Source organism: Gymnogyps californianus, chromosome 11, assembly GCF_018139145.2.
Source record: "Gymnogyps californianus isolate 813 chromosome 11, ASM1813914v2, whole genome shotgun sequence".
NCBI lineage: Eukaryota > Metazoa > Chordata > Aves > Accipitriformes > Cathartidae > Gymnogyps > Gymnogyps californianus.
The window spans coordinates 881,045-906,786 of record NC_059481.1 but is presented as its reverse complement, the minus strand read 5'-3'; the positions used below and the strand labels follow the sequence as shown (position 1 = coordinate 906,786).

General features: G+C 49.0%; 2 protein-coding genes across 3 annotated transcripts in view; one reads left to right on the top strand and one right to left on the bottom strand.

Annotated features, from left to right (window-relative positions):
- Positions 1-25,742, top strand: part of TRIP4 (thyroid hormone receptor interactor 4) — a 56,701-nt gene that overhangs the window by 14,484 nt on the left and 16,475 nt on the right. Inside the window, exons 1-11 of one of the 2 annotated variants that reach the window (XM_050903205.1) lie at positions 8,222-8,307; positions 8,988-9,154; positions 9,372-9,508; positions 12,981-13,214; positions 14,119-14,197; positions 16,025-16,154; positions 16,459-16,674; positions 17,220-17,346; positions 18,092-18,279; positions 19,400-19,524; positions 20,343-20,434. In XM_050903205.1, the coding sequence (XP_050759162.1) occupies positions 8,222-8,307; positions 8,988-9,154; positions 9,372-9,508; positions 12,981-13,214; positions 14,119-14,197; positions 16,025-16,154; positions 16,459-16,674; positions 17,220-17,346; positions 18,092-18,279; positions 19,400-19,524; positions 20,343-20,434 (1,581 nt within the window). Of the gene's footprint in view, positions 1-8,221; positions 8,308-8,987; positions 9,155-9,371; positions 9,509-12,980; positions 13,215-14,118; positions 14,198-16,024; positions 16,155-16,458; positions 16,675-17,219; positions 17,347-18,091; positions 18,280-19,399; positions 19,525-20,342; positions 20,435-25,742 lie in introns of those variants that run through there. The other variant, XM_050903206.1, reaches the window with a different exon arrangement.
- LOC127020542 (PCNA-associated factor-like) lies at positions 3,107-5,795 on the bottom strand. Its single transcript, XM_050903215.1, is given in 4 exon segments — positions 3,107-3,548; positions 5,343-5,439; positions 5,442-5,654; positions 5,740-5,795. Coding segments are annotated over 4 exon segments (411 nt in total). The 5' UTR covers positions 5,783-5,795; the 3' UTR covers positions 3,107-3,490.

Below are 25,742 nucleotides of genomic sequence, written 5' to 3'. Positions count from 1 at the left end.
TCCCTGCCCTTCCAGCTGGCTTTGAGCAAGCCCTGGTGATTTAGCCGGTGAAAAGGCGGGTGATTTTGCTGATGCCGTTTTCCTGGGGAGACCATTACCTGGCGAGATAACACTGACTCTCAGGAAATAGTGAGCAATTTCAGTCTCTCATCCGTACGCTTATATATTCCCCGCACGTTACCTAAATAAATAAACTGGAAGAAGGCAGAATGAGCGTTGCCCTGGTCCCTGGCACAGTGCAGCGTTTGGTACCTGGAGATGCTGCTGACATCTATTGTCAGCTCTGGGTATTTTATTTTTTTTTTTAAAGTGGATGCTTGTAAGTGTGTTAATAAGTTGAGATTAATAAATTGGTCACTGCAGGGTCACGGCGGTGGGTCTTACTTTTGCTGGCAGGTCTCAGCTTGCTCCTGTTCTCTATTTTATAAATTAAACTGAAAATCCTAATTACAGAGGGCATTCACGAGCACTGGGCTTTAGCTGGTTTTGTATTCCCTCTTTTTTCCCCCGTTAAAAAATCAGGGAGTTGCGATGTTCATACAGATTTAACGAAAATAGCATCGTTATCAAATAATTCTTTAAACTTACAAGAAACGAGCTCAAAAGTGAAAACTACTTTGTAGTAATAATAGTAATAACAACCGACTGGATTTCCAGCTGATTGTTGCCCTTAAGAGGTTCTCCAGACTGCACCTTTTGCCCTAAGACTCTAGAAATCCCACTGCCCGGGAAACCTGTTACGTGGTGAATATTACACCGAGTACAGTGATACAACCACTTTATCCTTGTCTTAAATTTATTTTTAACACCGTACGTGACCCTTCTTTACCACGTTAAACTTTGCTATTAATTATATTGCTGGATTAAAGCATTTGTAGCCATAGATGTAAATTGTTCAGCGATATATTTGGGGTGGCGCGGCACAGGTATAGCTCCCCGAGCAATCGAACGCCTACAGCCCTGCAAAATGCAGCGCTGTTTTAAGGAGAATTTTTTTTATTAGAGCAACGATAGCTGGGGGAAAAAAACCCAAACCAAAACAGGCAAGCTTTTGGATGTGGAAACCTTCTACAAGTCTTTGGGGTCTTATCTATAAATTTTATTTCTAGTTGCCTGGAGCTCTTTTGCTTTACCACTCTCTCCCTCTTAGATGTTTTTTTCTCATTTTCAGACTAGCTGGGCGCTGTTCCGGTTTCCCCTACAAAGCCAAACTCAAAGGTCAGCAGTGGGGGCACGGCCGGAGCTAAATCAGCTGTCCCAGCCGCAGCGTAGCATCCCTGCTCACAGGCTGCAGGTTGCTCTCCCATATTCCCACCGGGACGGGAACGCGCCCCAGCAAACACCTTTTCCTGCGTTTTGCCCAGAAATTGCTGTTCTATGAAAAAAATTTGGGCCTTAGCTATAAGATTGCAGTTCCCGATGTAAACATCAGGGTTTTCTTTTACCTGTGCGGAGTGAACATATTTATTTATTAGAAGCAAAAGCAGTTTTAGCAGCTCCTTAGCACCAAGTTTTGCTCTGAGATTTTACAGCAGGGTAGGTGTGTACCACGTAGGCAACTATTTGATCCTGAGCTCCTTTTGTACACGGCGCGCACATCGCATCCTTCCACAGCCTCTTATGTTCCTGCTCCATCAGATTTTAACTTCTTAATGACGTGTACGTCAGAGGAATCCAGAGCCTCTTTGTTAAGGTCTTCACCAGCGCTGTTGACCATCGGCCTGGGAGAGCGGCCTTGATTTAATTTTGATGAGAGTAGCTCTTAGTCCTTCTCTCTTCCCCAGCTTGCAGCAGCGTAGCCCTCATGGGGCTGCTGAACACAGACTCGCACAGGAGTTGATGTAGGTGACACACAGATCTGACAAGAGTGCAGCGGTTTTTGCTGGCTCCCAGGCAATTTTGGAGGAGAAACCATGACGGGGGACTACAGCTAGTTTGGCAGGTCAAACGGCAAAGGGAAGAGCCGCTCATGGTGCCTCCGTAGCTGCGGGACCTGGAGCAGCACAGGCGCTGCTCAGCCGTAGCTGCGATTCCCCATTTGGGAATGCCTACCCCTGGTCTCGTTCAGTGTGAGCATCTCAACTAGGCCAGCCCATATCCCCACGTAAACAAGCCCTTAGCTGCACCAGGAGTACTTCGTTCAGGCTGACGAAGGGGTAGGAGAGTATTTCTGCACGCTGAGAATTTGTCCTTTGCCAGGAAGGCTGAGATAACTGACAAAGTTACTAAGGTCATTAAGATCTTCCTCGCCTCTCCGCACCAAGAAAGAAAATACCTGCTATTGGAGCGCTGGCTGACCCGCTTCCTGTATGACACAGGTACCGAATGGTTTGCGACAGGGAAAGCAGGTAAGATCTTACGCAGCTACTTACAGAACAGTTCAGCGTGTTATCTTACTAGCACTGTGCTTCAGTTCAGCAAAAAAAATAATCAGAAAGCAAGTTTTTACGTTATTTTGTGTGATGTCAGGGCAAAGAAGTCTGTAGTTTGTACAGCATGTTATCACAAGCTTATTCCCCTTAATTTACATATTTTTTTTTTTTTAGTTTCTATTAAAGAGAAATCTTCACTTGCTAGCTACTTCTCATCAAAACATTGCACTGCTTTTCTGTAACAACCCTCCTTTTTATTTGTAGACTCTTAGGAAGAGGCTTTTAGACAGCGTTCACCGCTTTCCCATAATAAATGTAGCAGGCTGATCTACCAGAGCTGCCACTAAATTCTCCTCGTGTGCAAACACTCACCTTTCCATCAGCTCAACCGTGCTCTGATCATTTGTGGTGCTTCTAAGGCAGAGCAGAAGCATAACCCCTGAGAGCCAGACCATCGCTTCTTTCCACAAGACCCCACTTGCTCTTTCATATAAAGTACCCCAAAGTTGTGTGGCAGCCTCAGGCACTTCACAATAACAAGTTGGATTTATTTTTAGCAGTTTATTGCTCCCGGGCTTTCAGGGTTTTTGATTTGTTAGAACAACCCAGTTTGTTTTAATTAACTTCACCTCGAAATCACAGCAGCAACAGCTGCCCTTCCACCTCACCGGTGTTTTTCAAATCCAGTTTTCCCATCTTTGGACAAAGAGATTGTTGTTAATTTTTACTTCAATAAAGACATGATATGGATGTACTTTCAGAATGCTTCGGTGTCTTAGAAAATTGAGGATCTGCTTTCTAAAGACAGAACGAGCATGATCACGCAAGTCTCGGACAAGCACAAGGCAATCAAAAGATAAAAGCTGCACAATATGCAGGAGTCACTGAGGAACTCAAGGAAACCAAGATAAAAATTAAAACAGTGACTTACACTGAATGCTAAGCTTCACAAAGTATATATTAATTTCACCACAATGTTCTTGCAGTCTCTCAAACTTATACTTTTAGTTCTGTACAATAGCTGAACGTAAGCCATAACAAACTGTAAAAAAACTATACAAAAAACAGCTCGAGTGTAGGAGATGCGGTTTATCATTAAAGTTGGGGTCAGCTCATGTCTACTCTTCTTCAGAGGACTCGCCATCTTCTGCAGGATCCGGTGGCAGGGGGCGAGCTCTGTAAAAAGCATTATCAATTCAAAGGAGTTAGCAGAACTCAATCAACTCTCATTTGAAAGGCTAACAAAGCCCTTTTCCTAGAGGCTGGGTGACCTAAGTGCCTTTAATTAGCCCCAGACTGCACCTTGAGACATTAGGGCTGATACAAGCTACTTTATCCTAAGTGCCAGAAGCCCAGATTAAGCAGCAAGCACCTACCTTTCAAATGAGAAAGCCTACTTCAGTGCAGAAAACACGTACACCGATACATCCTCGGACGGTCTCTGCGTGTCATTCTCGACCCCGAGGGCCGCGTGCGGGTTCCACGCCATTTCTAGGAAGCTGAAAATTTAACTCCCGTTTCACGCCTGAGTTTCAACCTGACTAACTTACCCGTGCGACTGAAAAAAAACCCTAGTTGCACAGTTAAGCGAGTACAGCTCTTGCTTCTTCCAGAAGATACTGGGAAGCTGTAAGTTGTTTAAGATGGCGACACTGTGTGTTCTCTGCAGGGTTATCACCACCGGGTCCTCACTCAGCCAAACAAATTTCAAATGGAAGAGGTGAAAGTTTTGCAGCACTGCAGTGCACATCTTTTGTTTCTCCAAGAGGTAGGGTGCGCTTAAAAGTCTGTGTTTGCTTGTCCTTCGAGACAATTCAGGACTAATTCTTATGGGAGCCATCCAGACAGTTTAGGATTGTCTATATTTGGTGAAAAAAAGCCTTGGCAATTGAGAATAGAGTGTCTGTAAGGCAATGTTTCACACTGCTACCTTTTTAGTCACTAGTGCAGCCTACAAGTTAATCTTTGAAGTGTCAGCCTGGCAGAGCAATTCAATTTCTGACGTACCGAAGTCGCTAGCAGTCTCCTAAGCTTTTCTGAAACAGAGCTGACACCACGGAGCGTCACATCGCTCTGGTCTGTATGCAAACGAAGTATATCTGAGCACAGAGAATTTGCCTGAACTGCCAATTACTCCACCCATTTTTAGAAAACCCCCACGAGGTCAGGGGAGACAGATGCTGCGTTTTACCAGACTTTGCTGAGAAACATTATTTCAATGAGGATATGAAGGTCCTGAGACACACCGTCAATTTTTAGCAGTCGCTTGCTCCTTCAAAAATAAATTGTAGTTTCAAAGCAGCCACGGAGGAATGCTAGTGACAATTTGTTTCATCCAAGGACGCACTGACAGCCCTCAATACACCCCTTGCAGGCAGCCAGGCACGCCGCTCTCGGTATTGTTTGAAAGCGCCAGGGATTTTGCTGTTTAACGTCACCCCACAGACTACACTCTGACAATACGGGTGCACACTTTAAAGCAACGCCACGGAGCACCAGCTGCAGCGATGACAGCTGCGTGTGTCACCGCTGCTCTGCAGGCGGTTTTAGCTCTCTGTCATACTTCAGACAGCTTTTAAATTTTTTTTTTTTTTTAAAGGAAGTGAATGTTAAGTTCAAGCAGCACGTCCCGAGAGCCGGGCTACAGCCGACCACCGAAACTCCTCAAGCGTACAAAAACCGTTCACGTTGCATTTTGCCTCTCTGATACACCGAGCACCCCTTCCCTGCCCGTTAGCCCCAAGGCACAACACTTCTGCACCTCCTTCGGCCCCACCTCGTTGCAATTTCGGTTTGTAAGGACTTGCAGTGCTGTCTCCAAGGCTGAGAGGAAACCCGCGATTAAATACGCTCCTGAGAAAGCCCCAGCGGTTCACGGGGCGACCTGACGGCAGGCAGATGGGACTGAAGGGAGACAGATGGGGGCTGCCTCCCCTAGACACCCCCCGAGCCCCGGGGGCCGACACCTACTTTTTGGCAGCCGGCCCCAGGCCGCTGCTCCCCGCCACCTCTCCGCCGGGCACCCGGTTCTCCTTCTGCGACAGCTGCAGGAACTCGCCGATGCCCTCTGCCAGGCGGGGACAGGCCTCACGCACACCGGGTTCCCCCGACACGGCGGCCCTCCCCTGCGGGGAGAGCGGCCGTCAGCCCCGCCGCAGGCCGGGCGGGGAGGGAAGGGGAGCCCCAGCCGCGCCCCGCTCTCACCTCTCTTGGCGGCCGGCGACGGTCCCGCGTTGAGGCTGGTGGAGCCCAGCACCTTCCGGGGAGCCCGGGCGGCCAGCACTGCGGGGGAGAGCGGAGCGGTGAGAGGCGGCTCCGCGGAGCGGTGCGCTCCCCCATCGCGCTCCCCCCCCGGCCCGGCCCGCACCTTTGCGGTAGGCCCCGCCGCAGTCCGCCTTCGTCCGCACCATCCTGCCCCCAGCAGCGCCGGCGCCGCCGCCGCCGTCCGGCCCGCGCGGGAGATGCCACCGCCCGCGGGGAAACGCGATTGGCCAGCGCCCGCCAATGGGAGCGCGCGGGATCGCGCGGGGCCGCTCCCCTCCGTACGGCGCGGCGCGCGGATCCCCTCAGCCCGCTCCCCTCAGCGCCGTCCCCTCAGCACCTCTCAGCACCCTCAGCGCGGATCCCTTGAGCCGGGTCCCCTCAGCGCGGCTCCCATCAGGGTCGCTCCCCTCAGCCCGACACCCCCCGTCCCGCCTCACCGAGGGTCCTCTCAGCCCCGTCCCCTCAGCCCGACACCCCCCCCGCCCCGCCTCACCGAGCGCCGCTCCCTCAGCCGCCACCGGGTGTCAACGGCCGCGGCTCCCTCCCGCGGCGGGGGATGTCTGTCCCGGACGCACAGGGCCGCCGAAGGCTGTACGGCCACGGCCCCCGCCCCAGCTCGCCTCCCCGGGCCGGTCAGCCCTTCAGCTCTCTGCCGACAGCACTTTTAAAAACCTATCAGCGAGTCACAATGGCCGGGAGCACGGAAAGCCCCGCAACGCGTCGCGTTTTGGTCCAAGATGCTTTTTTTTTTTCTGCGTCAGCGTGAGTTCAGGTGGGCGCGGTGTGAGTTCACAGGGTGGGAGAACTGCTCGGGCCAAAAAATGATGTTTCTTCGTGGTCTTTTCCAGCAAGATCTGTTCCTGGATCAAACGCACCCGCAGGATGGGCAAGCATCGTGGTGGCACGCCAATGGACGGGCAGTGCCAGAGGGTAATCCAGGTCCCTGGGGAGCAAGGTCCAGGTCCCCGGGAGCAAGGCACCAAGCCAGGCGGGACACCGAGGCAGCTCGGGAGCCCAACTAGGCACGGAGCCCGGACACTGGTAGTGCAGGGATGGGACCGTTTGTTATCTCCTGCCTCCAGGCTATGCCTGGAGCTCCCTCTGACGTGCAAGTGAAGTCTTGCCGTAGGAAGATTCAGCCAAGCAGCGTGTAGGGAGGAAGGCCGGGCACCCCCAATTTCAGCAAAAGATCGTGTTATGACAAATTAAGCCACGATCTCCCCGATGTGAGGCTCCTCTATGGCAGCTGCACCCTGCGGACGTGATGTGAGCTGCGCGGGCAGCTGAGGGTCTTGCGGTGCTTTAGTCTGGCAGCTGCTGGGGCTGGAGGCTTTCGCCTTTGCAGAGGTGATGAACCTCGCTCTCCGATACCCAGCTGGAGCTGTACTTTTGCTAAGAAATCACACCGCCCTTCTCCAGCGTGTCCAATGTCTCAGCGGCTGTTGGTCCCAAATGCATTCTCTCTCTTTCCAACAGTTATTGCTCCCTTTATCTTTTAATGTGCTTCCTAATGTGTGTTTGCTTAATCAGGCTTTTAGTGCTGGCTTTTTTTTTTTTAATTCATGGCGTAATTCTCCATTCCTTTCTATCTTGTGGTGCTGGCACATGTGAAATAAGAATAATACGTTATTACTCTGTTTGGGATGTGTTTTTAGTTTTGAAGAGTGGACTATGACACCCTAAGCCTAAATATCCCCTCCTCTCCCTGCAAGCCTACGTAGACGGGTGAGCTGCATTTTTTCTTGCATGCAAACTTACACGGCTTCTGGCCTTTGACTTGAGAGGAGTTCTCCGAGCGAGAGCAGAACTGGCTCCGCAGAGGTTTCCTAACTGCGAGCAAAGGGAAGGGAGCGGGTTTCAGAGCTGGGTGTCGCTTTGGCAGAGCTCTGCGATCATCCGCGTGGCACAAGCATGTGGGCTGGCGGTGAAGAGATTCGGGGACGGGGTGAAATCCATTGGTGGGTGAGAAAAGCTTCTTAATAAATGGTCTGCAGGTAAGGTCAGGTTTGTGCAGAGTTCAGAGGGCGCATAGAGGTGAGGATGCAGGCAGCGCTCCAGGGAAACAAACCTCCACCCTGGTCGCAGGGGGGAAAGGCGCTGAGGTCTCTCCCACACAGAGATCACCTCTCCTTGCTGTGCCGGGCTGGGTGCAGGCAGAGCGGGGGACTTAGTCCTGTCCTAACTGACAGTCCCTTCAGGCTGGGCGGGAGGAGGCAGCTTAGATACCGCGGGGAGGCAGCAGGCAGCTTGGGACACCTTCCCTCTACCCCACCCTCCCCGCCGTGCCCCCAGACCCCTCCGTGCTGCCCGGCTCAGCCTCCTCCCTCCCAGCCGGGCCTGGGGAGGATGCTCAGCGAAGGCAGGGGCTGCTGCCGGTCCTCCAGCCTCAGCTCCTCTTCCTGCCCCATTCCCCTCAGCACCGAGGCGGGGAGACAAGGGCCGCCTTCAGCCCCGGGGAGGGCCTCCCCGTGGGGAGAACCGGGGTCGGAGCTCGGAACGGTGGCGCCGCGGCCGCGTTCCCGGGGGGGAGTGGGTGGGAGGGTGTCTGGGCGGTGCGGCGCCGTTTCCCTTCCCCCGCGCGGAAGATGGCGGCGCCCAGCCCGCTCCTGGCCTGGTGCGTCCAGCACTTGCGCGGAGACTTCGGGCTGGACGTGGGCGAAGAGGTCGTGAGGTGAGCGGGGCCGGGGGCGCCGGGGCGGGCCCCGCTCGGGGCCGTGCCCTCCGCCGGGCCTAGCGGGTCCCTCTTCCCCGGCCCGCTGTGACAGGTCCCCCTCGGCCCCTTGGGCCAACACAGAGGGGAAAACGGTGTTTTCAAAGCAGCTCTCGGGGGACCCGGGGATCTGCGGCCTGGGTTGTCCCACGCATGGGTGCCCCGTGAGGGGACCGGGGGGCGGGAGGTGGCGGGGAGGAGTGGGGGGTCCTTGTGGGTAGGTGAGGAAGGGCACACCCTGCTGTCTCCTTGTGTTTAAGCAGGAGCTTGTTGGTTTATGGTTAGATTTTTTACGTGACTCCGTGGGAACCAGAGTCTCGGGGTGAATTTTTTAGTGTTTAGCGGAAGGGTCGGGGGGATGTTACTCTGCGCTGGAACAGGGGGAGAAAGATAATTTACGTTATGTTTTTTTCAGTGAAACAGCCACAAGGGATTTCCCAAAGTGTCTGTCTCAAAATTTCACAAGACTTTCCCAAAGGGCCTCTCTCAAAATTTGACTCGTAAACCCTTTCCTCACCATGGTCTCTACAGAAACCTGATCTGAAAAGAAGAGATAAATTGCATACGTGTGCGATTAGACTGCTGGTTTCTTCAGAACAAAAGCCCCTTTACCTGTTTTTCTCCGTCCTGTCCTCTTGCAGGTACATCTTGTCCATAACAAATGAGGATGAGATCCGGGAGTACGTCGTTGACCTCATTCAGGGGACTGACGGGAAGAAGAGTCGGTTTGTGGAAGAACTGCTGGCCAGGTGGCGGAAATCTTCCCAGCTGCCCTCTGAGCCTTTGCCAGCGTATCGGAAAAAGGACGGTGAGTGGTACGGGGAGGAACGAATTTAAGTCTCAAATAAGCTTGTCTCAGTTATTCTCTTTATAAACAATTACATGCCACGAGTGCCTGTGACTAGTCCTATTTCTGTCTGTCGTGACATTGTACAGCCCATTTTCATTCACCAAGTAGAGTTCAGGGACATCTTTCCCTTGCTGGTAGTTACTCAGCCTTTCTTTGTGCTTACACACACTTCCAGAGACTTCTGAAGTGCCTCGGGCCGGAGACCAAGCGAAAAAGGGTAAACGCAAAGGAAGGAACAAGCAGGAGACGCCTGCGTACGCTGAGCCCAGTGCACATGCAGAGGAAGTAAAAACCCCCCTCGACCTGGCCAAGGTGAGTGTGTGTGGTACGAGAGGGCAGGCTGTGTGTCACTGGGTGCTGAGGGCACGCTGTCAACCTGTGTCGTGGGGAAAGGTAACATCAAACACTAACAAAAGATGTGATTGGAAAGCGGAAATAAGCTTTCAGAAATACGCGTCCTTCGTTATCAGAGTCCCGATGAAGGCGATTATGTACCTGAAAGCATGTTTGTGTTTCCCAGCTACATCACAGGGTCTGATAAATGCTTGCCTCCCCTGCAAACTCTGTCTTGTCTTATATACAGCACAGCTTCTGTGAGATGTACGTTTGTGTGTCTGTGTTCACTCATAGATAGCATGCAGCGTGGCAGCCGCAGGCTCTAACCTGAGCAATACTTTGGCAGCCGTTGGGATAGGCGAGGATCCCATGCTGTCAGCGCGCTGTCAGCGAGTTGTGTGGTCGCCCAGTTGCAATGAGAGGGGCGGCTGTTCCCGTGCATCGACTGTTCAAAGCGGACCGTGGATTTGGACAGGCCGTGCTCATACCCTGTGTGCGTGTCTGGGAGTCGCACTGCTGTGGGGCAAATAACGTGAGGATGAGGAGAAAGATTGTGTACGTTTGTGTCTATGATGGAGAGTAAAATAATCATCAGGTAGTGACTGTGTCAGAATGGATTTTGCTCCCTCGAAAGAAGCCTGGATGAGAGAGCGGACAATGGAAGCAGATGCTGTAATTAGTAATAAAAGGTATTTCTTTAAAACAGGGGTGTGAAGATTGAGGAATTAAGGAAGCCACTAAGCGGGTAGAACATTCCTTCTTGCTGTATTTAAAACTTCTCAGTCATGCTGAATAAAGCTTTAATTGGCAACTGAAATATTTCAGGCTGCTTCAGAGAGGAAGCCTTGGGCGCTAGAGAGGAGTCTGAGAGCTGTAGTGAGTGCCTTTCCACTGAGCAGCAGCTCTGGTTTGGCCATTTCCCTCTCCTGTTCAGCTCCACTCCTGCACCTTTAGCGTTGAGATTGAGATGATGTTCGATTTTGTGGAGACATTTTTTTGCAGTATTCATAAACAGTCTCTGAGCTGCAATGAAAGAAACTGCAAAACAAGAACATAGAAATGCTAAAAACCAAGAAATGCTGCTATTTTCAAGCAGCACAAGGCCATGCAGCAAGCAGTAGTTGCCTTTCTCTGTGATAGTTAACTAACTTATTGCAGCAGGCTTGCTTTCCGTTCAGCAGAACCGTTTCCCACAGTCAGCGCATCGAATATGACGATCTTTGCTGTTAAATGTTGTTTTAATTACCTAGGCTGAATTTCTGGATTTTATTTCTGGTGTAGTGGCTTTTGACTCAGAGCTACTTGCTGGGTACCCAAGCTCCTTCCTTAGGTACGGATCCGGCTATACAGCTGCAGTCCCGGGTTGCATCAAATACAGCAGATCACTCCAATGCTGTCTGAGCGCAAGAGTGTGCTCCGCAGAAATAAGCGCGTGGATGTGCAGTGTGCTTGACTTGCATCGTTAGACTTGCAGCGGAGTCCTTCATGCTGTTGAGCACGTTGCACCTCCCAAAATTAAATTCCATGATTTACCCAGGTGCGAGCCTGACTGAGCAACATCCAAATCTTGAGAGTCGGGGTTGCACCTGAACAAATAGTGGAACTTAAATTTATGTTTTTAAATTGAAGTTTTTGTAGCAGGGAGCTGCAAATGCTTAAAGTATTTGTAAAAGTATTTGCTTGTAAGATAAAAAACCACATTTTTTTAACTGGAGGGTTAAAAATGAACAGTAATGTTCCATTTCCTTGTAGTTATGTTCTAACTGAATGAAAAAAAGCAAGTGCAAAAACTCTGCCAAGGTTTGCTAACCAAGGTCGCTTTATCTGGGTTTGGTTTTTTTGTTTGTTTGGTTGGTTGGTTTTTTTATGACAGTAGTGTTTGGATCTGGCAGTGGCAGTAAAGCCAGTTGGGCGGAACTGGGGGGACTGGAAATGCTGCATCCGCTTGTCACTAAACCAGTAGCCTGCTGCTATTGAGAGCAGATAAAAAGAGTCAAGACAGGAGGTGTCCTAATGCCACAGCACAGCACCGTCATGGAGAAAAGCAGCGTGGGAGGATGAGGGCCGTAGAAGCAGTGCTAGCTGAGGTGTGGGTCAGGGAGCGGGAGCCATCCTCTAGCGTGCAGCAGGTAGAGAAAGAGAGTTGTTGTTCTGTGGTGAATGAAAACAGACTTTCTGGGAAAGGGTTTCCGAGAAATCCTCTTTTCTATTGTCGAGAGAGACTGTGGAGAGGAGAGGCAAAGAAGAGCTGCGCTTGCGCTGCAAGAGGATTTTCAGGTGTGTCACAGATAGGACAACTAAAGGCCAGAGAGTGCATTTATATTGGAGTGCTGCTTGCTGAAATAGATAAGGGTAATAAGTTCTAGTCTTTCTTGGTCATGGCTGGCCTGCAATTCATGGTTGAAACCAGTCTCATCTAGTGTTACGAGACAGGTTTGTGCCTGGAATGTGTTGTGCTTACTTCTCAAAGCATCTGTTTTTGAGTATTGCCAGAGAAATGGTAGCAGTTGGCTTTGTTCTGTTCCCCTGAAATGATTTCTGTGCCGTAATTAATTCCTGCAATTAACTTCTCAACTATTCACTTCTCAGCCGGTACCTGCTGGAGATGTCGGGTGGGAGGAGGAACCCTTTGTTTCTTTGATCAAGGTGTAAGGTCTGAGGGAGAAAACAGAGAATTCCACTACTAGATTATTAATCCAGCCATCATCTAAAGTATCTTGCTTTGTTTCTGATCAGGGTTTCTCTACTTCGGCCTGACACAAAGCTTAGTCCCTGACCCAAAGCCTGACCCAATGCAGTCCCTGATTGAAACTCAGAGAGGTGAATCACGGAATCACTGATGCCAAGTCATGAAATGAGGAGAAGAATTTACATTACAGCTAAATACTTGAACGTGCAGTGCATGGGAAAGCTCTGCTCAGGTGGCTGTCCTGGGTGGAAAACGTAAAAAATGCTGGGTGGTGAACTGGCTGTGAATGAAGAGTTCCTGCTGCCACCAACAGCTCTGTTTCTGGGGATAGGCACACACAGGACTTCATAGCTGCAAACGGGGCGTTGCTACAATCTAAATAGCCCTTGAAAATAAATCTGGGAGTAGCTGAGCTGCTGTTTGAAGCTGTTAAATACCTGTGAGTTGATATTGCAGGTCTGGAGGACTGACAGCACGCCTGCCATCTAGACCCAAGCGGTTTTAGCTTTCAGAGGCAGCAAACGTCAAGGGGATCAGCAACATCCTTATGTCCTTGCTTTGTTTAGATTCCTTGGACCTTTTCTGGCAGGCCTAAGCTTATCTTTCCGTTGAATCTGGGGTCTGGTCCAAATTTCATTCCAGTTAGGCAGAATAACACTTTTCTGAGTCTCCCCAGCCTGTTCAAGGGTCAGTGCTTTTTCTTTGCTGCCAGTATTGCACTGCGAATACAGTTTGTTTGTTTATTTTTCTGCTTCTCAGGCACAGGAGAACAGCAGTGGAGTCAGCAGCAGTAGCAATTCCGCTAAGAAGAAGCCCAAATATGTCAGCCTGTATACCAAGGAGGGGCAAGACAAGCTGGCCGTCCTGATCCCTGGGCGTCACACCTGCGAGTGCCTAGGCCAGAAGCACAAGCTCATCAACAACTGCTTGGTTTGCGGGCGCATTGTCTGCGAGCAGGAGGGCTCTGGACCCTGCTTCTTCTGTGGTGCTCTGGTTAGTAATGAGGTGGTTTTAATTTGCCGTGCTTGAACGTGGCGTAGTTTGCTCAGGGCTTTAAAATGGCGTGGGGCTGAATTAGCCTCTTGGATCAAAGTTCCTCTAGCAAAGTTCTCCAAGCTCTAAAGCTGGGCAGGAAGGAACCTGTACTATCTCCTTCTAGGGGAAGGAGAACTGCTGTGGCTTTAAGTCTCTTTGTGTTTCTTTTATGACGTGCCGCATCAGAGAGTGGAGAGGTTTCCCTCATAATTTACATCGCTTTGGAGCTTGCCTGATTTATGACAGTCTCCTGTGGCTGTCGTGTGCATCACACTAGTGTCCAAAATGTGTTCAAGGCTTCAGCCCCATCCTGGGCACAGCCCTGGTGGCTTTGTTAGGGGCAGGAGACATGGCCAGGGCCAGTGTGCTGACTTTTCTTCAACACGTGTGCAGTATGCATCATTAGGGGTACCTGTTACACCCTGTATTTGGTTGAAAGGGCACCTTTTAGAGAAAGTGGGCAAGTTAATGACAGCAGATTAAGTAAAGTTAACTTCAGGAGAGAGGAAAATATTGGTTGGATGAAGAAAATGTTTTAAATCGGATTGGTTGCTATTTTTAAAGATCTCTTTAACTCCAAGTGGCCAACCAAGAGAGAGGACCTCTGTGTTAAGCATTGTTCATCTGCTCGGGGAGGTTCTGAGTGCATTTCTCATCCTTTGAGGTCACCTAGCAGTGTGCATTTCTCATGGATTGCTTTTAGTAAAGAATGAGCTTTCAGGATTCTCCCCGTGTAACTACCACCGAAGGGAAGGAGATGTGGACTATCTTTGCCATTTTAAACAGCTTACTCTGAGCTGTTGGCCAAGGCTCTGAAGCTGGTCAAGCATGTGATGTCTTCATTTTCTTTTTTTTTCCTTAGGTGTGCACTAAAGAAGAGCAGGACATTCTTCAACGGGACTCAAACAAGAGCCAGAAGTTGCTGAAGAAGCTCATGGCAGGTCAGTAGCAATTACATACCTGTAATATAATGAATCCAATCAGTTATGCAACAGCAGGAGCCCTCCTCTGCCTCACTGTGCTACACTTGCCTTGATGTTGTGTAGGAATGAGAGCGTGTGTGTCCTGGTGTGTAAATTGTCTAGATCCATTCATCCGAATTATAAAGAATTGCTGGCAAAGTCTAAAGGTAATTCTTTCTCGGGAGCTGACACCTGAATGTTTCTCTGGGATGTAAATTGCCAGGACGGTTTGTGAACTTTATTTGCTTCAGACTTTAGTGAGTCACTTGCCCTCGTTGCTGCACGGTGTCCGTGGTGGGCATTAAAAGGATGGCTGGGAAGTTGGCTCCTTGTATCCTCTCTGCAAGCACTCGGCAGCATTTCTGGACTTCAACAGAGGTGATAACTGCAAGTGTCAAACGGCAGCGTATAATGTCCTTACCCAGAGGCCCCAAGGCTGCTCGTTAGGCATTCCTGAATCAATCACATGAACTGGATCATTGTAGCAGTCCTTGAAAATTAGGATAAGTCTCATGTGGAACGTGTGCTGTGGAAGATGAAGTGCTGCTATCTGGTTTGCTGGGTCTAGAGAGGTGGCGGTTAATATTTTCTAATGGCTCTTCTTGTCTAACACTTATCTTGGGAGCTAAAAATAGGAACAGAGCCAAGGAAAGCAAGAGGAAATAATACCCAGTCTCCCAGCGAGGACCTGTGCATTATGGGGATGTTTGTCTGAGTTTAGCTGAAATATAGCCAAGGTCACAGTGTTCTTGGTTGAAAAATACACTTTGCTGAAGAACTGGGGAAATATTTACTCTGGGTCTTGGTGTCAGCTTCTCTTTAGAGCTGCTGAGATGGCAGGAGGTCCTGTAAGTCCTTGAGAGTAACAGCTGATCACAGAGTCGGTCTGTTTATAATCTTCCCACAGAGATCCTGATGTACTTCAGGATCCCCTTTTCTTACCCATTTTATCGGTCTTCCCTTCTGCCCCTGCCAGGTCTTGCTTTGTGCATTATCTGTGTAGGTGAAAGCTGAAACGTGGTTAGCTATTTGTCTTGGGAGTGAAAAAAATGTGGATCAGCAACGACAGGGAAATACAGGCTTTTTTGTTTCCCTGAAATAAAGGCGTTAGCCTGCGTGATGTCTTCTGTGAAATACATTGGTTTGTTCCATTGTGGCTTTGATGCAAGCCTTTTTTTTTTTTTTGTTCCCTTTTGTTTGGTTGGTTGGGTTTTGGCCCCTTGCCAGAAATGGTAAGAAAGAAGAGATCGTTGCTGGGAATAGATTTCTCCATCTCTAACAATAGCTGGTCTGAAAAACCTGCTGGGGTGTGTTGGGGGAGGATTTCATTTGCGAGAGGCTCATGCAGCAGCAGACAGAAGGCTTGCTCTGTGCGTAACTGGCAATTGTCAGTGATCTGTCATGACCAAGAGTCTCTTTGTGGAGGTAACACCACTTAGGAGAGAATTTGGCTTTTAGGAGGGGACTCAAGGGCTGTGGTTGGCGACGGGCAGAATTTAGACTGCCCAAATTATTAGGGAAGGGCGAAGGAGAATCAAAGACCAAGACCTTCTCTCTAAACACTTACCTAGATGTTGTCACTGTAGTATTTAAATACTTCTTCCTCTTTGGAGGAGGGAGTCTGTGAAAGGGGTAGAGGGAAAATCGGGGCTTGAAGCTGGTTTGGAAAGGTGCTGATCTTGGTGCAAAGTTCTTCTTTTAGCTCCTTGAATGGCATTTGTCTTAGGGGGCATTTCTGCAGTCAGGCCCACCAAGACTGGGCTTTAAACAGCTGACTATTGAGCTGTGATTTGTTTTCTACCTCAGGTGCTGAAAGTTCAGGGAATTTGGATGCCATAAGCAAAGACTTACTGCCTCGACAAGAAGCTAGACTCAAAGCAGGCCTGGAGATGGCTGTGAAACACAAAGACAAGTTGCTGGAATTTGACAGGACGAGGTAAGATACTAGCTGTGAGGCTATTGTGAAATAGCATAAATTATCTGGCAGGCTAAGCTGCCTTTAACAGAAATGTTAGAGAGTTCCTTCTAAAACCTGGGCTGTAGCTACAGACACCTTAATGTTGGCATTTGGTGGAACAAGAGTCAACGCCTCGTTTGGATGTCCTTGCTTTGTGTCCCTGATGGTCCAGCTCTCTAGAGAGAACAGAAAGGAGCCGGTAGGAAGGCAGGTTTGGGGCAGGCAGCGCTGTGTCGCTGTCCCGCTGTGCTCATCTTCTACCATTGTGGTTGTTTCTCACCAGCGTGCGTCGAACCCAGGTCATTGACGATGAATCAGATTACTTTGCCACGGACTCCAACCAGTGGCTCTCCAAGCAGGAAAGGGAAGCCCTCCAGAAGAGAGAGCAGGAGCTGCGGGAGCTGCGACACGCCTCTCGGCTTGCCAAAAAAATCACCATCGACTTCGCTGGCAGGCAGATCCTGGAGGAAGACAACAGCATGGCTGAATACCACAGCAAGTGAGTGAAAACTGGTGGCATGAAGGCATGCCCGAGAGCAGGGAGGTGAAAATCATTATGGATAGTGGTCTGGTTGAATCTGGAAGAGCAAGTGTAAGGAACACTGAGCAAGCCGATCCCTTGAAGGGCACCTCCGACACTAGGATGCGGTTTTGCGTTCTTTTCTTCCTTGAGGGTGTTTTTGGCTTGCAGCGTATCATCTCTTTCAGCACAACTCTGCTGAGACCCTCTCCTAAGCCCAACTGTGCGAGGCTTGCACAGGGTTTCAGTAGCTGGCATGTCTGTTAAACATAAAGCTGCCCTGGAAAGAGGTGTTGCAGAGGGCCTATCTCAACAGAACCAGTTCATCTCAAATGCAAACCAAGCTGAGTTTCTGCAGTAGAGAAGAGTGACTGTTCAAATTAAAAATCAGACCGAGCAAGGAAATTGTTTAGTTAGGGAAGGTGGTAAAAAAATGCTTTGGGTCAGAAGTGTTTGTGCGGGGAGAAGGGAGACGTTGCCAGGGGGAAGCAGGGAATTTTCATGCCTCTTGTTTATGCTTGCAGACTGGATGAAACCATCGAAGCCATTAATTGTGGCACGCTGAGCAAGCCAGCTGGGAGCCCAGAAGCAAAGATGACTCCGAGTTCTGGTGGTTTAGTGAATCCCCATCTTCTTCAGCCTGGTCCTTTGGTCAGTATGGGTTGAATGATTTATTCCAGAGTAATGACTAACTTTGGGAGAGTTGAGCTTAAGAAATGTGAATTCTAGCATGTTTTGTAGTACCTCTTTCCTCCCCTGTGTCTGAGAGATCCTCATTAGCCATCTGAGTTGGGGACAGAGAAGGTTTGCCAATGCCCTGCTCCGTTCCCCGCTCTTGGTAGGTTTGGTTTATCTGAGTTTTAGTCTCCTGCCTCCTTTTCAGGAGTGTGGAAGAATTTCTGAGAGTCAGCCTAAGGTTGTGTCATTTTTTCAGCTCTATTTATGAAGCCTTTTCTGCCAGATTTCCAATTTCCAAAGGGCATAATCTCTACCCTCTAATTCCACTTTGATCATGGTGTTCTTGATGTACGCTAAGCATTTGGAGGTTGGATGATTCCCAGTTTTGAGTGTTGATGGCTGTGAATATGCTTTGAAAATTGTATCTTCCTGTGAATGCTCTGAAACACCAGCCAGGTAGATTTATTCTTTAAATCCATAGTTTAGCTGTGATGCATAGAAAGGAAAAGCCACACAGAGCGGAGCATGACCTTGCTTTTTCTACTGCCAAAGTATGGCATGTAAGCGCAGCAAGCTTGTGAGGAAGGAAGAGTGATCCCAATAACAGTAATACCTCTGTCCTTAAATGAAGAAAAACTTCAAATAGGATTTGCACTTGATATACGTTGTTCCTAGAGAGGTGCTAACCTTTTTCTTGTTTCTTTTGAACACTCTGAAGTGGGTGGACCAAACTGGTTTGCTCCCGCACAGGAAAGCCATCCATTCCGTGGATGCTGGAAATGAGTCTGGCTTGGAGCGGAACAGGTTGCGGATTCAGGATCGAGAGTTGCAGGAGATCTCCGATGATGGTTGGTGCCTCAGCGTGCACCAGCCTTGGGCTTCCTTGCTCGTAAGAGGAATCAAAAGGTAAAGGGGTGGCCTGGACTGTGATGTATCCTGGTCAGCTCTTGCTTCGTAGGCAAGATGGAAAGTTGTGTTCCTCGGAGGACCTCTGTGGACTCGCTTGCATTGTACAGTGACTGATACCTACTGGTAGCTCCAGGTTTGGAAGCCATGCTTCCTCATCCAGTGTACTGATGGTTTGAGAAGCCAGTGAATCTGTTTTTCATGAGAGTAGCTAACCTGGAAGGTGCAAGTTTCTTCACAGTGGGTAAATTTAGAGAGAGGCTGAGATTTCTGCACTATAGTTGGGGTGTACCTTTCTGGAATTTGAAAGGCAAATAAGCTGAAAATGTGAAATTATGTTCTTCTGGTCTTTTTGTCTGTTATAAAGAAGCCAGCAGTGGCACCAGGCTTTGTTTAAAAAAACCCAACCACACGCACACACCCCTTACCACTACCTTCCCCCTCTGGGCTAGGAATCAGGTTACAGAGAGGAGCTCCTTCAGCCCAGCATCCCTGGCATGTTAATTCACCTTTCCTACCATTAATATAGAACAAAGAGTCTTCTTTAGCCTTTTTTTTCCCTTTCCTTCACAGAACTTTTCATTTTAGAGAGCAAAGCTTTTTCACTTCCCTAGCTAAAGATGCTGTAAATCTTCACGTGCCCGGCTTCTGCATCCGGGTGGTCTGGGGATGCTGTCAGCCGCTCCGATACAGCTGCAGCGTTGATGCCTAGTGCCCATTCTGGGATCCCCGAGAGCTGCAGCTAACGACTGCTTCGTACAGATGCGTGGTCCGTTATTACTGCCTCAATTGCATGCTTACTGTGCGTAACTTTTTGAGCTTGTAAGGGAATTGTATGAGCAGAATGTCCTACACACGTGTCCGGCATACTGCTGTACTTGCAGGGGATTGATGTCCTTTTTTGTTGTTGCTCTAAAGCCGTGAGGACGTGCTCTGCTTGTGGCATTATTTCTTGCCCATCTCAGCTTTTCTCTGTACTTCTGACACGTCGCTTGAGTTTAAATAGTCAGGGCAAAGCTTAGCAGCAGGAATTGCGTAGCGAAACGTTCAATTGAAAAAATCTGTCCGTGTGGGTGATTTCTGCTGAAATTTAAGTTCTAAATTCTTCTTTGTTCTCTAGGGTGGAGGGCAGGACCTGGTACACATCTCATAGAGGGCGGTTATGGATTGCAGCTACTGCTAAAAGACCTTCCCCTCAGGAAATCTCTGAACTGGAGACCACCTACAGAATGCTGCTCCAGAAAGGTGAACTTCTCTCCTTGGATCTTAGTATTATTTGGTACATTGAGCCACATAATGAGCAGTGTCAGAAAGCCCTCTCTACTGAGCAGTTATTACTGCTTTGCTTTTTAACCTTCTGTTCTTGAAATTCTCTTCATCCCTTCTGCATTTCGTCAGCCGAATGGGTACGGTGGCAGACTTTAACTCCATCCTTTAGCTGGTCACGTACTCCAAGCACAAACACCGTCAAATTGCACCTGACTTCTATGATAGCTTTTGACAGCAAAGGACTTCATTTTATTCTTGGCTCAAGCAACAAGCTATCGAGTGTGTGCTTGTGTGTGTGTGTGAAGTGGCTCGTGCTTCAGTCTGTTTGCAGTGATGTCAAAGGCTTTTCATGTATTCTGACCGTGCGGAAATCAGGACTGAAAAGCTGCAGGTTCTCAGGAAGATGTTATTCTCTCATGTGGGTAGGAGGATGCTGGTGGCTGCACTGTATGCCTGTTTGTGCCGTGTTTCTGCACGTCAGCCGGCTTAAATGTCATACAGCAGGGTTGTCTGCTCCCTCATCAGGGCAAGGAGCTCTTCCTGCACTATATGTGCCTCTGTCAGAAGCTAAGCAGGGAAAGGTGTATGTATAATTAAATCTCCCAACCTTAGTCCTGTCATGGTGAAGATCCTGAGCTGGAAAAAGAATGATGGTGTTAAAATTGCTGTATGTTTTCTTGTGCCTCAAAAAGTAGAAGTGCATGGAGGAGAGGGAGGGGGGCCTGGGGGTTAGAAGACCCCAGCTCTGTGTGTGGGGATGTGGGCCCCCTGAAGAGATGTTTCTTTTGATGCAGATGTGGAATTTCCAAGCGATTATCCCTCAGGGTGCCTCCTGGGCTGTGTGGACGTGACCGATTGTTTATCGCAAGAGCAATTTAATGAGCAGGTGAGTACAGCAAATAAACCTTTACAAGCTTGCATTAGCCAGCAAACTTTTAAAGTAGTGTAACTCGCCTCCGCGAGATGCTCTAGAGAAGACATTGAATGGACATTTTAGACTGTGTTGAGAGAAGACACAACTACTGCACGGTCTTGTATGGCTAGAAAGAGAATGTACTGAGAAAATGCATTTCAACAATGGTGTAAGGGAGCAGTGGACTAATACAGACTAAATCCATCGTCCGCCTCTCTGGCATTGGGGTGGTCCGGTTGAAACTGGTTTCTCACATGCTCTGAAACTCATTTCAATAAGGACTCATGCCTGTTTGATTAAACCAACACTAGCTTGAGAGACCATGCTGCAAGGGCTCGTGACAGTCATTGCTTCCTTTGCTGCACGGATGGATGTGCACCAGGACGCTGTGGCTGCGCTGGACTGTGGAAGACAGGAACCTGCAATGCATTAATGTTGCATTTCTGGTTTTCATCCTCATTTGGCAAACTCGGGAGCTTACATCTTACCTGGATGTGGCTTCTAAAGCGCTGATTGTTTCTCTTAAAGAAACTCCATGAGGTCGTAATAGAAAGAATTGCTCCAACTTTTGCCCAGCCAGGCAGCAATTTTTTGCTCCCTCTGGGTATAACTGTGCTGATCTTCCCACCTCAGGGAGGACTCTGGATTAGGAAGGGTCAAGTACCTGTTTGGCCGCTTTTGGAGCGCAGCAAACAACTCCCTGAGCACAGCCAAGCAGAGACTTTGCCGTTATTGCAGTGATTTGTGTGGCGGAGAACATGAAGGAGCCTGGAAACTCAGCGTGCAAACGTGGAAAACTCTGCAGCTATGGTGGTGATGTGCCATGGGACATTGTCCCTGGCCCTGTGGTGCCGGCAGGATCAACTACCCTGATATAAGAGAGGGTAGCTTGGCCCAAGCAGAGGCATCTAGGTCCATAGCTGCTGGACCTGCCTGGTGCTTCTTCGTGGAGCTGGAGGTCACAGTGGCCTCACTGGTGAGAGATGTGCTCTGGCTGAGGCACTGAGTCACCAGGAGAAGGAGCTGTGGGAGGAGGTGAGCACCCTCCCACTGGGGAGGATGGACAGGAGAGTTGCAGGGTCTTCACGGAGACCCTGCAGAGAGGCCATCCAGAGCCCCTAGATATAGGGAAGGAGGGACAGCTGGAGATTACACTGGATCAAGACTCCTAAGGGAGTCAAGGGACGTTTAAGTGGCCTTTTTCTGAATGAGGCAGGTGATTTGGTGACCAGGGACACAGATAAGTTTGAGGTGCTGAGGCCTTCTTCACCTCAGGCTTCACCAGCAAGATCTGCCAAAGATCTCGTGCCTAGAGGCAGAGTTTAAGGAGGAGAGGGATTACCTGTGGTGAAGGGAGATTGAATCAGGAGTCTTTTGAGAAATCTCAGCCCATACCAGTCCATGGGTGCTGATGGTGTGCATCCAAACGTGCTGAGAGTGTTGGCAGATGTCTTTGTGAGGCCACTCTTACCTTGGAAAGGTTAGGGAGATCCGGAGAGGACCCTGATAACTGTAGAAAGGTGACTGTTACATCCGTCTTTAAAAAGGGAAGGAAGGATGATCCTGGACACTTCAGGCCAGTCAGCTTCACTTTGGTCTCTGGGAAATTCAAAGAGTGATTCCTCTTGGAAACCAATTTTGGGCACATGGAGGAGAAGGACATTGGGAATAGCCAGTGTCGATTTACCTAGGGGTAAAATCATGCTTGACTAATCTGATTACCTTCTACGATCCAATAGTTAGAGTGGTGAATATCTTTTACTTTGTATTTAGCAAGGCTTTTAGCCTGGTCTCCTACAGCATGCATGTATCCAAGATGAGTCATTATAGTCTGAGTAGGTGGACTTCTAGGGTTGACAACTGGCTGGGTCATCAGGCTTCAAAGTGCAGTGGTGATTGCTTCGTAATCTCCTTGGAGGTGGTGTTCCTCAGGGCTTTTTGCTTGAACTTCTCCTGTTTAATACATTTAGCAATGACCTGGAGGGGGAGATGGAGGGCCCCGCAATGAGTTTTCGAATGCTGCTCTTGAAGGGAGCAGTGGGTACGCTCAGCAGCAGGGCTGCCATTCAGAGGAACCTCAACAAGCTGGAGGAAAGGGCTGGTGAGACATTCCTGAAGGCCCGACGCCAAACCCTGCACCTGGGGTGGACTAATCCCCTGCATCGGTGCTGGGGAGCGGCTCTGCTGAAAAGGCACTGGGGACCTTGGCAGCCAGCGAGCTGAACGGGAGCCCTGGCAGCAAGGAGGGCTGGTGGCATGATGGCCCAGTATGGCCGGTAGAAGTGATTATTCCTCTTTGCTCAGCATTGGTTAAACCACATCTGGAATACTGTGGTCACAGACAAGATGTTGATAAACTGGAGTCCAGTGGAGGCCACCAAGATGGTTGAGGGCTAGAGCACGTACCCTGTGAAGAGAGGCAGGGGAAGAAAAGAGACCTTCCATTTCCTGCAAGGAGATTATAGAGAGACAGAGCCAGGCTCTTTGCTGATGTTCATGGCAGGAGGATGAGAGACAAGGGTCATAAATTGAAAGGGGAGGGTTCAATGTGACTTAAGAAAAAAAATTCCCCATGAGGACAGCCAAGCACTGGAGCAGGCATTGCACAGAGGGGTTGTGCAGTCTCCACCCGTGAAGATTTTCAAGACCCAAGAGGACAAAGCCGTGAGCAACCTCGTCTGAATTCAGCGTTGACCGTGTTTTGATCGGGAGGTTGGACTAGAGACCTCCTGAGGTCTGAGTCTGTGATGCTGTGACTGACTCCATGCCCAAAATCTGGAGCAGCGGCTTTCCTTGGCGTGTGTTTTATTAACTTACGAAGCCTGCGCTTAGTACCAAGCACAGCACAGCTGTTCCTGATACCATTTCATGTCTGTTCACTCCACTGCCCCTTGTACAAGTCAGGCTTGGTCTGATGGGAATCACCAGAGCGTGTAGGGCTTGATAGTGAACCAAGACCATCTTGTGAGACGGAATAAATGGATTCCTTGGGACGGAGGAGGAGGACACACCAGGCTGATGGGCATCTTCTTGCCGTGAAGAATTGCAGAGGCATCAGCAGCTGGGGGCTGTTTCTCCTGGAGTGCTCTTCTGACTTTCCCAAACCCTGTGAGTTTTTTTAGCAGAGAGAGAAGCCTGGAAACTAGAGATGAAGAGAGTATTTCTGATGAGGTTGTGTCTCCTCTTAGTCATGAGCGGAATGGGGAGAGGTTGGAGTACGAGCAGCAGAGGGAGCTTTGGGACTGGAATACAATGAAATCTGCAGGAGTATTTGGCCTTGTATGGGAGCAAGCCTTGGGAGAGAGGAGAGGAAAGGACACTGGGGCCAGTGTAAGGTTTTTCTTCTGTAGCATCCACTAATTTGCAGTTTGGTCTTAAATGGAGATTCTCTTCATCCTTCTGCTGTCTGTAACAGTGTTCGAAAAGTATGTCCTGGTCTCTCACAAGTACTTTTCTCCTGGTACTCACAAGTACAATTCCTCCTCTTTCTTTGTGGATATGTTCTTCAGGCAGTGGTAAAATGGCTGTGACGGCTTCTTACAATCTGGAAATTGCGCTGTAGGTAACTAGCTTTTAATCTTCCCATAGAGGAGCCTCACAATTAGCTATGTTCTCTATAAATTCCTCCCAGTTTGCTGGCACCACTTGGCCGCAGAGACACTGGAGGAAGAGTAGTGTATTCCAGGAGCACTGTTGTCAGGCCTATTGGCGAGAGATTTACCTCTCTTCTCGATGCCATGGCACTTCCCGGTTTCTATCTCACTGATTTTTTGCTGCTCCCATATTGCAAACTATTTATAATTCCTAATTTGTTGCCTTTTTAGAGTGGTTTTGTCCATTTTTTTCCCCAGGATCGCTTTGTGCAGTGTTCATTTCCCTGGCTGGTAAGATTGAATTCAGAGATCTGAGCATCTTTCTAAAGTTGGTTTATGAGGAAATATATGTTTTTGTGGACTATCATGAGCAGCAAGTACCTCTGAAGGAAGCTGAGATTAATTTAATTGTGAATGCTAGCAAGATGAAAAAGTGTGCAGTGCCAGCTCAGAAATCCGAGTTGGATCTCACTGAGAGTAGGAAATCCCTGTTGCTCACGCTGATGATTCAGCCCAGGTTCATCAGCAACCAGCACCAAAGCCACTTGTCAGCAGTGTAATCCAGCCATTTCTCGGTGTACAAAGACTCCTCCCAGCTGCAGGGGGAGAGGGAAAGGAAGATGATGTGATTTCACCACTTAGGGCATGCAAAAAACATTGAATATTTTCTAAAGATCTGCAACATGTTAGCAAGCAAGGTTAATGTGATGCAGCAGCAGAGACCTCACGGAGATTAAGCCACCACGGAGCTCTTTTCAGGCACTGTGCTTTGACTCACACCTCTCCTCTTCACCAACTCGTATGTGAAGCCTCTGCATTTTCCGGAAGAAATCGTTTCACCAGTGCAGGGCAAGCCACATTTGCAGATTATACCCACTACCCAAAGATGAAATAGTCCCGTCTTGCTCATTGTCTTTTGATGGTGGTCCTGCATTTTTCAGCAGCCACGGAAGCTTGTTTTGACTCTTGTGACCATTTGTTCCCATAGGCAAGGGAGACTTTTCCTGGTTTGTCCCTCTTGCGACTTTTCTAGTATTTCTCAGTCCTTTTGATGCCGTCACCCGCTCCCTATTTAGTACTGTCTGCAGATTTAATTTCCTTGCTGTTTGCATCCTCTCTCAGGTTGCTAATGAAGATGTTAGTGGCACCCTGCTGGTATTTTTCTATCATTATCCTCATTTAATATTTTTTTTTTTTTTACACTTGTGCTCAAAAAACAAAATCAAGCAACGATGCCCCGTTTCACTGGATGCTGCACCAGCAGACTCAGACCAAGTCCCTGCCCCGAGAGCTTACGTTATTATTAGGGACTGGTTATTTATCCGCCTTATTACCGGACATGTAAGTCTGGCCTTGCGTAACCCCTTCAGAGGGATCAGTCTCGCAGCTCTGCCCTATGTACGGTATTTGAAGACGGATTGACGTTGTTGAAGTGGTTTGCAGATCTTTGGGGCCGCGTGAGAAGTGATGACAGAACAGGATCTTGTATGCGGTAGCTGGCAGGGAGCAGAGGAAGAGCAGAGAAGAGATGTCCTTGTGATTCAAATCGGCGTCACGTCAGATGACATTGCCCTAATCCCAGTTGTGCTGCTTATTGCATGAACTAGTTAAATCCGTTCCTCTGGGTCTCTTTCCCACGTGGCAAATAAAGCAGCGCTTCCCCGTCAGAGGTTATTTACACCTAATTT